Here is a 14601-nt window from a genome sequence, read left to right on the forward strand (position 1 = left end):
CCTATTCTGCCTCTCATCACACTGCCACTGTTCTGCCTCTCATCACACTGCCCCTATTCTACCTCTCCTCACACTGCTCCTATTCTGCCTCTCATCACACTGCTCCTATTCTACCTCTCATCACACTGTCCCTATTCTGCCTCTCATCACACTGCCACTGTTCTGCCTCTCATCACACTGCCCCTATTCTACCTCTCCTCACACTGCCCCTATTCTACCTCTCATCACACTGTCCCTATTCTGCCTCTCATCACACTGCCACTGTTCTGCCTCTCATCACACTGCCCCTATTCTACCTCTCCTCACACTGCTCCTATTCTACCTCTCATCACACTGCTCCTATTCTACCTCATCACACTGCTCCTATTCTACCTCATCACACTGCCCCTATTCTACCACTCATCACACTGCCCCTATTCTGCCTCTCATCACACTGCCACTGTTCTGCCTCTCATCACACTGCCCCTATTCTACCTCTCATCACACTGCCCCTATTCTACCTCTCATCACACTGCTCCTATTCTGCCTCTCCTCACACTGCCCCTATTCTGCCTCTCCTCACACTGCCCCTATTCTGCCTCTCCTCACACTGCCCCTATTCTGCCTCTCATCACACTGCCCCTATTCTGCCTCTCCTCACTCTGCCCCTATTCTGCCTCTCATCACACTGCCCCTATTCTGCCTCTCATCACACTGCCCCTATTCTGCCTCTCCTCACTCTGCCCCTATTCTGCCTCTCCTCACACTGCCCCTATTCTGCCTCCTCACACTGCCCCTATTCTGCCTCCTCACACTGTCCCTATTCTACCTCTCCTCACACTGTCCCTATTCTACCTCTCCTCACACTGCCCCTATTCTGCCTCTCATCACACTGCCCCTATTCTGCCTCTCATCACACTCCCCCTATTCTGCCTCTCATCACACAGTCCCTATTCTACCTCTCACCACACTGCCCCTATTCTGCCTCTCATCACACTGCCCCTATTCTGCCTCTCATCACACTGCCCCTATTCTGCCTCTCATCACACTGCACCTATTCTACCTCTCATCACACTGTCCCTATTCTCCCCCTCCTCACTGTCCCTATTCTGCCTCTCATCACACTGCCCCTATTCTGCCTCTCATCACACTGCCCCTATTCTACCTCTGATCACACTGCCCCTATTCTACCTCTGATCACACTGCCCCTATTCTACCTCTCATCACACTGCCCCTACTCTACCTCGTCATACTGCCCCTAATCTGCCTCCTCACACTTCCCCTATTCTACCTCTCATCACACTACCCCTATTCTACCTCTCCTCATACTGCCCCTATTCCGCCTCTCCTCACACTGCCCCTATTCTGCCTCCTCACACTGCCCCTATTCTGCCTCCTCATACTGTCCCTATTCTGCCTCCTCATACTGTCCCTATTCTGCCTCCTCACACTGTCCCTATTCTCCCTCTCCTCACACTGCCCCTATTCTGCCTCCTCACACTGCCTCTATTCTCCCTCTCCTCACTGCCCCTATTCTGCCTCCTCACACTGCCCCTATTCTCCCTCTCCTCCCACCGCCTCTATTCTCCCTCTCCTCACCCAGCTCCTGTTCTCCCTCCCCTCCCACCGCCTCTATTCTCCCTCTCCTCACACAGCTCCTGTTCTCCCTCTCCTCCCCCTGCCTCTATTCTCCCTCTCCTCCCACTGCTCCTATTCTCCCTCTCCTCACACTGCCCCTATTCTCTCTCTCCTCTCACTGCTCCCATTTTCCCCCCGATCAATAACCCAGCCTGCATTATAAACCTGCCCTGCAGTAGGCATTAAATGTTCACTGAGTCTAACTCCATTGAACAACTTCACCCCCGACTGGCTGTGTTTCTGTGATCATGATGGGCTTTGCCCACTAGGTTTGTGACCTTTAGTCCTTTGGGTTTTTGGGGACCATTTGGCTCCAGGTTTAATCCTGGGCCATTGAGAGCTGCTGAATGGGGAGTACTGAGTCTAGGTGTAATCCAGGACTGGTAACCAGATGCTGCAAAGGGCCGCATCACTTTCATCTGGCTCATCACCCCACACCGCCCCCCCCCCCCCGCCCCCTCCAACCAGCCTCACAAGCCGGCCCAGTACTAAGGAATTATCTCGAGTCTCCCCGCACACCCCCCTCCGGAAGCCTTGGCTGATGACCCTGGAGCGCTCTCATCTTTTGAAGCACAGCCTCTCGGGAGGCTCTGAGGCCTTGTCTGGCTGCTTGGCACCTTCCCATTCTTGCCATGTGCTGCTCATTTCCAGAAACACCTCCCCTTCGCACACTCAAGCTTGCTGCCCAGATTCCCTTTCTCCACGTTTGCTACTCCTCCAATTGGAGCTGTATTTTTTCCTGCTCTCTTCAAAGCAACTTGCAACTTTGTGGTTGGGGTTTGATGCTCAGCGTCCCCCACCCCCACCCTGTCACCGCCCACCCTGTCACCGCCCCCCACAACTCAAGCTCCCTGGTGAGTGGCCTGTTTATGTCAATGCACGGTACATTCCAGATTGTTACCCAGCCACACGTGCACATTCTTTAGAGGGAACATTGCTGATGTGTGTCTTATTTTGCTACTTTATTTGTAGCAAGTCCATTGGCTAAATGTTAAATATCCGTAACATTAAGGAAGTGCTAGTTAATGTTTTGAGCTAGTTTATAAGAATGACACCATAATATGTGTCTGATTAACTTATCTTGTTACAGTATCTAACGGAGAGCTCGTTAGTGGTGCATTTCGAAACGGCAGACGTACTTGTCTTCCGGCACCATCACCTGACACCAGTAGCATCAATCTCTGGAATATTTTGAGAAATAACATTGGGAAAGACCTGTCCAAGGTCTCCATGCCTGTTGAGCTGAATGAACCTCTCAATACTCTGCAGCATCTATGTGAAGAATTGGAATATTCTGAATTGTTAGACAAGGCTGCTGAAACAGATGATCCATACGACCGAATGGTAATCTAGAGCGGATTAGATCTTTTATTTTGTAACTGAATGTCATTGTTTATTTAAACATTTTACTGTTTGTTCTGATCCATTCCTCCTATTAAAAAAAAATGAACCTTGTAAACCTCAGCATTTGATGTTGAGTAATACAAGAACACAAGAATTAGGAGCAGGAGTAGGTAATTTGGCCCCTCGAGCCTGCTCAATAAGATCATGGCTGATCTGATTGTGGCCTCAACTCCACTTTCCTGACTGCGCCCCCCTCACCCCCCCACCTAACCCTTGACTCCCTGGTCGATCAAAATTCTGTCCAACTCAGCCTTCAATATATTCAATGACCCAGCCTCCACTGCTCTCTCGGGAAGAGAATTCCACAGACTGTCAACTCTCAGTCTTAAACGGGGATCCCTAATTTTTAAACAGTGTCCCCTAGTTCTAGACTCCTCCGCAAGAGGAAACATCCTTTCAACATCCACCCTGTCAAGTCCCCTCAGGATCTTATATGTTTCAATAGGGTCACCTCTCATTCTTCTTAACTCCAATGAGTATGGCCCAACCTGCTCAACCTTTCCTCATAAGACAACCCCTTCATCCCAGGAATCAGTCAAGTGAGCCTGCTCTAAACTGCTTCTAATGCAGTTATATCCTTTCTTAAGTAAGGAGACCAAAACTGTACACAGTACTCCTAATGTGGTCTAACTAAGGCCCTGTACAGCTGCAGCAACACTTCCCTACTTTTATCCTCGATTCTCTTGCAATACATGCCAACATTCCATTTGCCTTCCTAATCACTTACTGTACCTGCGTGATAACTTTGTGATTCATGTACCAGGACACTCAGATCCCTCTGTACCATAGAGTTCTGCACTCTCTCTCCAATCAAATAATGTACTGCTTTTCTATTCTTCCTACCAAAGTGGAATAATGTTGCTGCCAGTATTAAACTGGAGATTGTAATGTTACTGTTGGTACATTGAACTTGCATAATCAGAAGACAAATTCTGATATTGTAAATTAAAATGCAATTTTTACACTTTACTAGAATGCAATTTAGAAAATTAAAATCAATATTGTCTTTCCACTGGTGTCTAAAATTGAAATCTTGAATGTTTTGTGCATGCACCATAATGGTTATTTGACCTGAGTAATTTTGCTAAAAAAACTAGACTGAAATAATATAACTGAAGTTATGATAAATACAGATTCTGAATATCTGTGTATTGTGTTCTACCTTTTTATGACTTTATATATTTCCATCTTCATTCTGTCCTAAATTTCTAGGTTATGGTTGCTACATTTGCAGTTTCAGGATATGCTACAACATATTACAGAGCTACATTTAAACCCTTTAATCCAGTGCTTGGAGAGACATATGAATGTATTCGAGAAGACAAAGGATTCAGGTTTTTTGCAGAACAGGTATGATTCATTTCCTAATCCATTACTTCATAAACATCTATTAGTCTAAAAGAGAAAACTTTTTTTTATTCTCAACTGTTCTACTTTACTATTAAATCATCATAAATAGCTTTTCAATTACACAGTAAAAGTGAAGAAATGTAACATCTCCACTGATCCAGAATATCTCAGCATTCTAAGACATGTAAAGGGACCATGAATAAAATATAACTGATCTGTCCATTGAAAGATATCATCTTAAATGCATTCACTCTACATAGAATAAGGTTTTTTTTGTTCAACTCAAAGAATTAAACATATAAGGGTAGAATTTCAAGTGGGCCTGTCCTCGGGCACAAAATCAGCACCGCATAAGCAACACAAACAGAAGCCCTGAGGCCCACCAGATTTGGTTGAATGCTGTCTTGATGTCACTTCTCCTCTAGTATTTAGCTCCAGATTGGATCAAAGTTGTGACAAGGTCAAAAGCTGAGTGGTTCTGGCAGAACCTGAACTGAGGATTAGTGAGAAAATTATTGGAATTAGGGGTTGGTTGATGGTACTTTGATTACTACTGTAATTTTGCTGATGTTTGAGAGGAGGCTGATAAGGTGGTAATTGGTTGGGTGAGATTTATCTTTCCCTTGTGGTTAGGACATATGTGGACAATGTTCCATGTTGTTGGATAGATGCCAATGTCATAGCTACCTTGGATGGCTTTGCTAGGGAGCCAGCTGAAGAGTGCAGATCTTCAGCACTGCAGCTAGATGTTATCAGGGCCTATAGCCTCACTGTATTCTGTGCACCCAGCTGCTGTTTAATGCCATGTGGACGGAACTAGATTGACATCTATGATAGTGGAAACTTTAGGAAGAAGCAAAATAGGATTTTTCACTTGGCATATCTGTTCAAATTTGTCTTTTGCACTCATTCTGGGCTCCACCATCATTAAGGTTAGGGATATTGAGAAGCTGCCTCCTTCTGTTAATTGCCTGAATCTTTATCACTGTTCTTGACTGCAAATGGTAGGACTACAGAGCTTTGCTTAATTTGTTGGTTGTGGGTTGCTTAATTTTGTCTATAATGTGCTGCATTTGGTATTTCACATGCAGGTAGCTTTGTGTTGTAATATCACTAGGTTGCTAACTCATTCTAAGGTATGCCTGATGCTGCTGCTTGCACATCCAGCTGCAGTCCCATTGAACCAGGGTTGGCCTCCCAGCTTACTATCATGGAGGAGTGAGGGATATGATGGTCCACGAAGTTACAGATTGTGGAAGTATATAATTCTGCTCAAATTGACGGATCACAGCACCTCACCAAGATCCAGATTTGGGCTGCTAGATTTTTTCTTATTCTGTTGCTCTTAGCACAGTGGTAGTATCACACTACATAATGGAGAGTGCCTTCACTGAGAAGATGAGATGGTGTCTTCATAAGTACTGGACAGTGGCCACTCTTACCAATGATATTTGCAACAGCTATGTTGGTGAGAGTGAGGCCAAGATGGCTGTTCCCTCATGTTGGTTCGTGCACCATGTGATGCAGGCCCAGTCTAGCGACTGTGTCCTTCAGGGGTTGACCATCTCAGTCAGAATTCGTGCTCCTGACCCATTCTTGGTGGTCAGTGTTGAAGTTACCCACCCATAATATCCTTTGTGCCCTTGCTTTCTTCAGTACTTGCTCCAAATGGCATTCAACATGGAGGAATAGTGATTTCTTAGTTGAAGGCAGTAGGTGGGAATCCACAGGCAATTTCCTTGGTCTTGTTTGACCATCACTTATGCTAGCCCATAACTTCGCAGCTTGATTGAATTCAATTTTACAACTTAGCTGAATGGAATTTTAATTCGTGACCTAGTCCAACATAGTGACCGAAAACCAAAAAAAAAACTCCTGATGTTGGAAGTCTAAAACCAGGTTCTGAAACATTGACTTTTGCTTCTATGCACAAATGGTGTGCCTGACTTGCTGTGTGTTTCTAGCAAGATGTGTTTTTGTTACATTACATGATATCTGTTCCATAATATAGTAAATATTTACATCTGTGCGGACTTTCTGTCAGCATATCTTTATAAGTTCCTATGTCTGCATTTAGAATGAAAACTACCGATGTAAACTTGTCATGCTGTAGTTGCACCCTTCGGCCAGTGGAAGTGCTAAAGGATCACAACTACAGCATGACAAGTTTACAATGGCTGTTTACAATATTTGAATGTTTGAAATATTGTTGGCACCTGAAGCCTTCCATGTTGCTGTAGAAATGAAGGAATTGATAACCCTTACTGCCAATTATTTCCTTTAAATAATATGTATATTGTACAATAAAAAGTAAACAGATGCTCCCTTCCCTTCCTCGACTTCTCTGTCTCCATCTCTGGGGATAGGTTGTCTACCAATATCCATTATAAGCCCACTGACTCCCACAGCTACCTCGACTACACTTCTTCACACCCTACCTCCTGTAAGGACTCCATTCCATTCTCCCAGTTTCTCCGTCTCCGACGCATCTGCTCTGATGATGCTACCTTCCATGACGGTGCTTCTGATATGACCTCCTTTTTCCTCAACCGAGGATTTCCCCCCACTGTGGTTGACAGGGCCCTCAACCGTGTCCGACCCATTCCCCGCACCTCTACCCTCACCCCTTCCCCTCCCTCCCAGAACCGTGACAGGGTTCCCCTTGTCCTCACTTTTCATCCCACCAGCCTCCATATCCAAAGGATCATCCTCCGCCATTTTCGCCACCTCCAGCGTGATGCCACTACCAGTCGCATCTTCCCCTCCCTTCCCCTGTCAGCATTCCGAAGGGATCGTTCCCTCCGCGACACCCTGGTCCACTCCTCCATTACCCCCACCACCTCGTCCCCGTCCCAGGGCACCTTCCCTTGCAATCGCAGGAGGTGTAATACCTGCCCATTTACCTCCTCTCTCCTCACTATCCCAGGCCCCAAACACTCCTTTCAGGTGAAGCAGCGATTTACTTGTACTTCTTTCAATGTAGTATACTGTATTCGCTGCTCACAGTGTGGTCTCCTCTACATTGGGGAGACCAAGCGCAGACTGGGTGACCGCTTTGCGGAACATCTCCGCTCAGTCCGCAAGCAGGACCCTGAGCTTCCGGTTGCTTGCCATTTCAACACTCCCCCCTGCTCTCATGCTCACATCTCTGTCCTGGGATTGCTGCAGTGTTCCAGTGAACATCAACGCAAGCTCGAGGAACAGCATCTCATCTACCGATTAGGCACACTACAGCCTGCCGGACTGAACATTGAGTTCAATAATTTCAGAGCATGACAGCCCCCCACTTTACTTTCATTTTTAGTTATTTTTTCTTCCTTTTTTTTTTGCATTCCTTTTTACATTTTTTGCATTTATTTCATTTCATCTTAGTTTGTTCAGTTTGCTTACCCACTGTTTTTTTCAGGTTGTTTTTCTTCAGGTTTGCACTTGCTGATGTTCTATATTCAGTATATTCACACCTAATCTGTACTAATGCTTTGTCTTTCAAAACACCATTAACATATTGTTTGCCTTTGCTCTGTGACCTTTTGGTCAGCTATGTGGCCTGGTCCAATCTGCACCTTCTCCTTTGTTATCTCTTGCCCAACCCCCACCTCACTTGTTTCTAATCTGTGACTTTTCTAATATTTGTCAGTTCCGAAGAAGGGTCACTGACCCGAAACGTTAACTCTGCTTCTCTTTCCACAGATGCTGCCAGACCTGCTGAGTGAATCCAGCATTTCTTGTTTTTGTTTCAGATTTCCAGCATCCGCAGTATTTTGCTTTTATGTAAACAGATGCTCCTTTGCCTTTTCAAAATTTTTCAATATTTTCATTTTCCAGGTCAGCCACCATCCACCCATCTCCGCCTGTCATTGTGAATCAAAGAAATTTGTGTTCTGGCAAGGTATACACTTAGTCTAATATTTTTTAAAACAGAAAATGAGACTTAATTTTCCACCTAGATGATTGAGTTGTGAAGTGAGGGGAGTATATATATTTCAATGTAGGCAGTATAACTCTAAGAGCTACAGCATTGGATCACTGGAAGTATTTTTGAGTTCTCACTTGAATGTTCATTTTTACACAAGCCTTACCTTTTTATTGCTGAATCAGTTTTTTCTCTATGTATTTATAAAAGGACATGATGATAAAGCATACAACTATTGATGGCATCTCCTGTGATGGTGTTCATAGAATCTGGAGCACAGTTGCGATGCTAAGTACTAACCTGACTTGTTGCTTTAAAACTGCAGATAAGGTATTCTGTGTGAGGATGTAGTTTAAATAGGCACATCCAACGATCAATTAAATTGATCTTGGTGTCGGATGTTTCTCCAGATTGGTGCCTGGTTGGTCCCTCTCCTTATGGAAAGACCAAGTTATCTCCAGGTCACTTATTTGGATTGGTCTTCTGAAGTGTGATGTTTGAAGTAGCTGAAAGCTTTGGGTGCAAGACCTTTTTTTTAAATTTATACATTATTAGATCTCGAATGACATGCCTCAAGGAGAGCCAGAGCTTAAATTGTTGTGAGGGAAGGATGCTGGGGATTGGCTGGCAAAAGGTTTATATTGTCATTGAAAGAATTTGGAAATAGATTTGTAATAGAACAAGTTAGTGCAATATTTGTTTCTGGTTTGTTCCTGTTTCTATTCACCACTGAACATCGTATGACCAGGTGAGAAGGGGTCTAGGGGTTCCCTCGCTGCCTTTGCCTGGTTTAACTGTAGCAGGGGATGCAATTTTAAAACAGTGTGTTTTTAGCTCCCCCTTAGTGAGTCCTTGTTCACTGCTCCAATTGTAAGGCAAAGAAATCAGATAGGTTTCCTTAGATTTAAACAAGAAAGGTAGAAGTTTATTGATATTAAACTCTAATCCGGTTAGCGACTACGAATATGCGGCGTGACCAGGCTAGCATGCACACACAGTTAGAGACAGAAAAAGTAGAAGGAATAAAGGGGAAAAGTTTGAGGCAAGATCTGGTAGTTACAGTCCTTTAAGTTCAATAGTGAATCTTTGGTTGCCAGTATGTCTTGCAATTCGTTGGGGCCCATTTCACGCTTCAACTTGTTCCGATGTAGGAGTCTTTTCTCTCTCGAATGTCTTCCATGGGTCCGGTGGCTTGGGAGAAAGAGAGTGGCTTCCTTGTTCCAGCTTCAGTTGCACACTGCTGAATTCAAACTGTCCTGTAGCTAGTTCAAAAAAAACCTGGACCAGTTAGTCATGTGACCAGCTGGTTTAACCAGTCCTGGCTCTGTGGATTGTATCATTTTAGTAGGGCCTGGAATGCGCTTCTTTACACCTTCAATGTCTGGTGATCAAAATCAATTTGGGTTAATTGGAGCAGGGAATAGCCCTTTGTCTCCACAATCAGCATCTCTTAGTATACAAATGTCCTTCCAGCCCAGTGTCTGGTGATCTTCAAACGTCATTTCTTCACTCCAGCAACAGTTTAAAATTAATGTTCATATGACAAAATTAATATGCCTCATTCTTGGCAGGTGGGGGTCTGCATGACAACATAAATGAAAACATTTTTTCACTTGAATACCACAGTTACTTCAATAAATTTCTGCATGTCTAATAGAGTGAATGTAGCTTTTTACTTATGCCATTAATCTGTTTAGGATCTGAAGTTTTATAGCAAAAACTGAGACATATATAAAACTTAAGAAAAGTTCAAATCAATTTTCAACTTTGCTTCTTTGCCAAACTTCATTCCACAAACTAAAAAGATTCTGCTTAAATAAACATGGCTAACTAAATTCAGGACATTTATTCAGAAACTTTCTCCAAACGTAAAGAATGGTGTAAACTCTTCAGAATTTCCGCCATTTACATTTATTTTGTTTTGCTGGTTGTTTCTCAGTTTTGGGATAAACATGAATAGCATACAAGGCTATGGGCCAAGTGCTGGAAAATGGGATTAGAATAGATAGGTGCTTGATGGCCGGCACAGACACGATGGGCCGAACGGCCTGTTTCTGTCCTGTATAACACTATGACTCTATGAAGAAATGCAGGTGGTATAAACATTTAAAATGAATTATAAAACAAAATTTAAGCAATGCCAATATTTCAGTGGAATCTTTTATTTGTCATGGATGTAACATGGACAGACTGGTGGAATAGATGGACACATGGCAGATGAAGTTTAATGCAGAGAAGTGTGAAGTGATACATTTTTGGTAGCAAGGATGAGGAGAAGCAATACAAAACAAAGGGAGATGCATGAACAGAGGGATCTGGGCGATTCGTACACAAATCGTTGAAGATGGCAGGGCAGGTTGCGAAAGCGGTTAAAAAAGCATACGGGATCCTGGGCTTTATAAATAGAAGCATTGAGAACAAAAGCAAGGAAGTTATGATGAACCTTTATAAAATACTGGTTCAGCTTCAACTGAGGCATTGTTTCCAATTCTAGCACCACACCTTAGGAAAGATGCAACGGCATTGGAGAGGGTGCAGAAAAGATTTATGAAAATGGATCCAGGGATGAGGGATTTCAGTTATGTGGATAGAATGGAGAAGCTAGGGTTATTCTCCTTAAAAAAGGGAAGGATGAGAGGAGATCTGATAAAGGCATTCAAACCCTAGGGGTCTAGACCGAGTAGATAGAGAAAAACTGTTCCCGTCGGCAGAACAGATGAGAACCAGGGTGATTGGCAAAACAAACAACAGAGACATGAGGAAGAATTTTTTTACACAGCGAGTGGTTAGGATCTGGAATGCACTGCTTGAGAGTGTGGTGGAGGCAGATTCAGTCATGGCTTTCAAAAGGGAATTGGATAAGAACCTGAAGAGAAAATAATTCCAGGACTACAGTGAAAAGGTTGGGCGTGGGCTCAGTAGCTTTTGCTAACTGCCTTTTGCTTTTATATGCTCTTGGCAGCTTTTTGTCTATTTCTGTACAGGTTTGCCTACATTTGATTTATCCACTCACTTATTTTAGCTATGGCTCTTGTGGCTTAATGAATATGAAGTTTAATCAAGTAGAAAAGTCACCTGGTTCGAATGGGATGCATCCAAGGTTGCTGAAGGAAGTAAGGGTGGAAAATGCAGAGGCTGTGGTCAAAATCTTCCAATCCTCTTTAGACATGGAGAGGAGGTTTGCAAATGTTACTCCCCTGTTCAAAAAAACGGGAAAGAGATAAACCCAGCCACCAAAGGTCAATCAGCCTAATGTCGGTGGTAGGGCAACATTTAGCCACCATAATCTGGGACAAAGTTAAATAGCACTTGGAGAAATATGATTTCATAGATAAAAACCAGAATGGATTTCTTAAAGGAAAATTGTGTTTGACGAACTTGATTGAGTTCCTTAATGAAGTAACAGAGAGGACTGATGTTGTGCATATGGATTTTTGAAAGATTGATAAGGTAAACTTATTAGCAAAATTGAAGCCCATAGGATTAAAGAGGCAGTGGCTGTATGGATATGTAAATAACTAAGGAACAGAAAGCAGAGAGTACTGGTGGGATTTGTGGTATCCGTCAGGTGGGGATCACTGCTCTTTTTGTTATATATTAATGACCTGGACAGTGCATAATTTCAACGTTTTCTGATGACATGGAAATGTAGTAAACAGTAAGGTGAATAAGAACAGACTCCAGAGGGAAATAGACTGATGAAATGGACAGACCCATGGCAGATTTAATTTAACGCAGAAAAGTGTAAGTGATTCATTTTGGGAGGAAGAATGATGAGTGCCAATATAAAATAAATGGTACAATGTTAAAGGGTTGCAGGAACAGAGAGACTCAGGGTTGTATGTACACAAGTCTTTGACAGTAGCAGGACAAATTGAGAAGACTTTAAAAGGATATATGGAATCCTTGACTTAATAAATAGAGGTATAGAGTACAAAAGCAATGAAGTTGTGCTACACATTTGTAAAACACTAGTTAGGCCTCAAACTGGAGTATTATGTCCAGTTCTGGACACCACAGTTTAGGAAGGATATCAAGATATTAGAAAGGATGCAGAGGAGATTTACTAGGTACGAGGGATGAAAGACTTCAGTTAAATGGAAAGACAAAAGAAACTGGGATTGTTCTTAGAACAGTCAAGGTTAAAAGGAGATTTGATAGAGATATTCAAAATTATGAAGGGTTTTGATGCGTAAATAAAGAGAAATTGTTCCCAGTGGCAGAAGGATTGGTAAGCAGAGGATACAGATTTAAGGTGATTGGCAAAAGAATTAGAGGTGGCATGAAGAAAAAATTCATGCAGTGAATTGTTATGATCTGAAATCCACTATCTGAAAGGGTGGTGTAAACAGATTAAATATTTTTTTAAAAGGGAATTGGATAAATACTTGAAGGGAGGGAAATGTGCAAGGCTATGAGGAAAGAGCAGCGGAGTGGGACTAATTGGATAGCTCTTTCTAAGTGCCAGCAGAGGCACAATGGGCTGAATGGGCCGATTTCTGTACTGTGTCATTCTATGATGCTAGGTACAAGTGTGATGCCTATTTCGAATATCAGCCATGACACCTGAGATGGGATGGACATGGGCACATGCTAATCTCAGTGTATCTTTATTATCAGAGTTCCTGTGACATTGCTGAATGAGGTTATGCTGTTAAAATGGGAGGCCTTTTAGATGCGAAACTGGGAGGGTGGAGGGAGGGCTTCGCTTCATCAGTGAGAGTATTTTGAAATAATTTTTTAAGACATTTATTTCATCATGTTCTAGAAGTAAATGAATAAATATCTGCATATCTCACAGGGGCACAATAATTTACATTTACATTCCATCTGTTTGGCATCTGGATTTTTATAGAAAGTACCAAGAGATGTATAAAACTTTTTTTTTTAAAAACTAATTTTCAGCTTTCCTAATTTACTAAATACCTTCCTGGCAGTACATAGTGTTACTAAACATTTCTGCTTAAATAAACATATTTTGAATTCAGGACTTTTAATCAGAATCTGCCTTCAAACTTGAATAATGGTAAAGTGCTTCTAGAATTTTCAGTTTTTATGTTGGTCTAAGTTTTCATGTTTTGCTATTTATCTTGACATGGCATCACTTGTTGCACAGGTAATGTGATGTAATAAACTGATGCTTCAATATAGTAGCCATGAAAATTACATCATACAATTCAAAAATGTAATACTTCATGTTTCACTTTGATGCAGAAAGACGCACTTAAATAACTGTAACTACTTGTAAACATTTCTTCGACCGTTTTAGTTGACAGTTCTTCACCAGTAAGAGATAGCAGAGGAGTGGGGTGGGGAGCAGTGTTGCAAACATCATGCTCTGGCACACACTTGGTAGAAATCATTAAAAATTTAAATTGGAAACACAAATATACACTGGGAACTGTAGCCTGCTACCTTGGTGAGTCTCTTCAGCGAAGAGTAGAACCATAGAGGTTTGTGGTACAAAAGGAGGCCACTCAGCCCATCACATCTGTGCTGGCTCTTTGGTAGAGCAATCCAAAACTAATCCCACACTGTCCCCATAGTCCTAGTCTTCCTTTTCTTCAAGTATTTATCTGATTTTCCCTTAAATTATGCGATAGTTTCTGCCTCAACCACACCCCATGGCAAAACTTTCTATGCTCCAACAATTCTAACTCTGAGTGAATATTTTAAATTGACAATCTTTCATTACTGACTCTGTAATCAGAGGAAATCATCTTTTGTTTATTCGCTCTAATAAAATCCTTCATAATATTAATAATGCTAAATTCCTCTCAGTGGGATAGTCCCAGTATCTCATATCTGTCCTGATTACTGTAGTTTCCCATCTCTGACATCATCCTGGTGAATCTATGCTATATGTTTTCTATGGCTTTAATGTTCTTTTGATAAGGAGCATCCAAAATTGCACACTGTACTCTTAATTATGGCCTAGCAGTACCGTGCAAAGTACATATGCCATATGCTATGGATGTAATACCTGACCATGTGTGTTTCAAAAATAATTGGAATTAAATAAAAACCTTCATGGGATTAGCTCAGGATCTACACATGGAAAAGAAACCAACTCATGTTATGAGTGCAGCTGCTGCCCTGCCAGCTATGTCCCATTTCGTTGCTGCAACCATGCCACACAGGTGAGAATGACCGCCCTTGACATCAAGGCAACATTCGACCAAGTATGGCATCAAGGAGCCCTAGCAAAACTGGAATCAGGGGGAGAACTCTGCCCTGGTTGGAGTCACAACTAGCACAAAGGAAGATGGTTGTTGTTGTTGGAGGTCAATCATCTGAGCTCCAGGACATCACTGCAG

General features: G+C 42.6%; 1 protein-coding gene across 13 annotated transcripts in view; it reads left to right on the plus strand.

Annotated features, from left to right (window-relative positions):
* Positions 1-14601, plus strand: part of osbpl6 (oxysterol binding protein-like 6) — a 224950-nt gene that overhangs the window by 158875 nt on the left and 51474 nt on the right. For all 13 annotated transcript variants that reach the window (XM_068035503.1, XM_068035502.1, XM_068035501.1 and 10 more), the window contains 3 exons: positions 2708-2961; positions 4234-4371; positions 8197-8260. In XM_068035503.1, the coding sequence (XP_067891604.1) occupies positions 2708-2961; positions 4234-4371; positions 8197-8260 (456 nt within the window). The remainder of the gene's footprint in view (positions 1-2707; positions 2962-4233; positions 4372-8196; positions 8261-14601) is intronic.

The sequence above is a fragment of the Heterodontus francisci genome, chromosome 7 (assembly GCF_036365525.1).
Source record: "Heterodontus francisci isolate sHetFra1 chromosome 7, sHetFra1.hap1, whole genome shotgun sequence".
In the NCBI taxonomy this organism is placed as follows: domain Eukaryota; kingdom Metazoa; phylum Chordata; class Chondrichthyes; order Heterodontiformes; family Heterodontidae; genus Heterodontus; species Heterodontus francisci.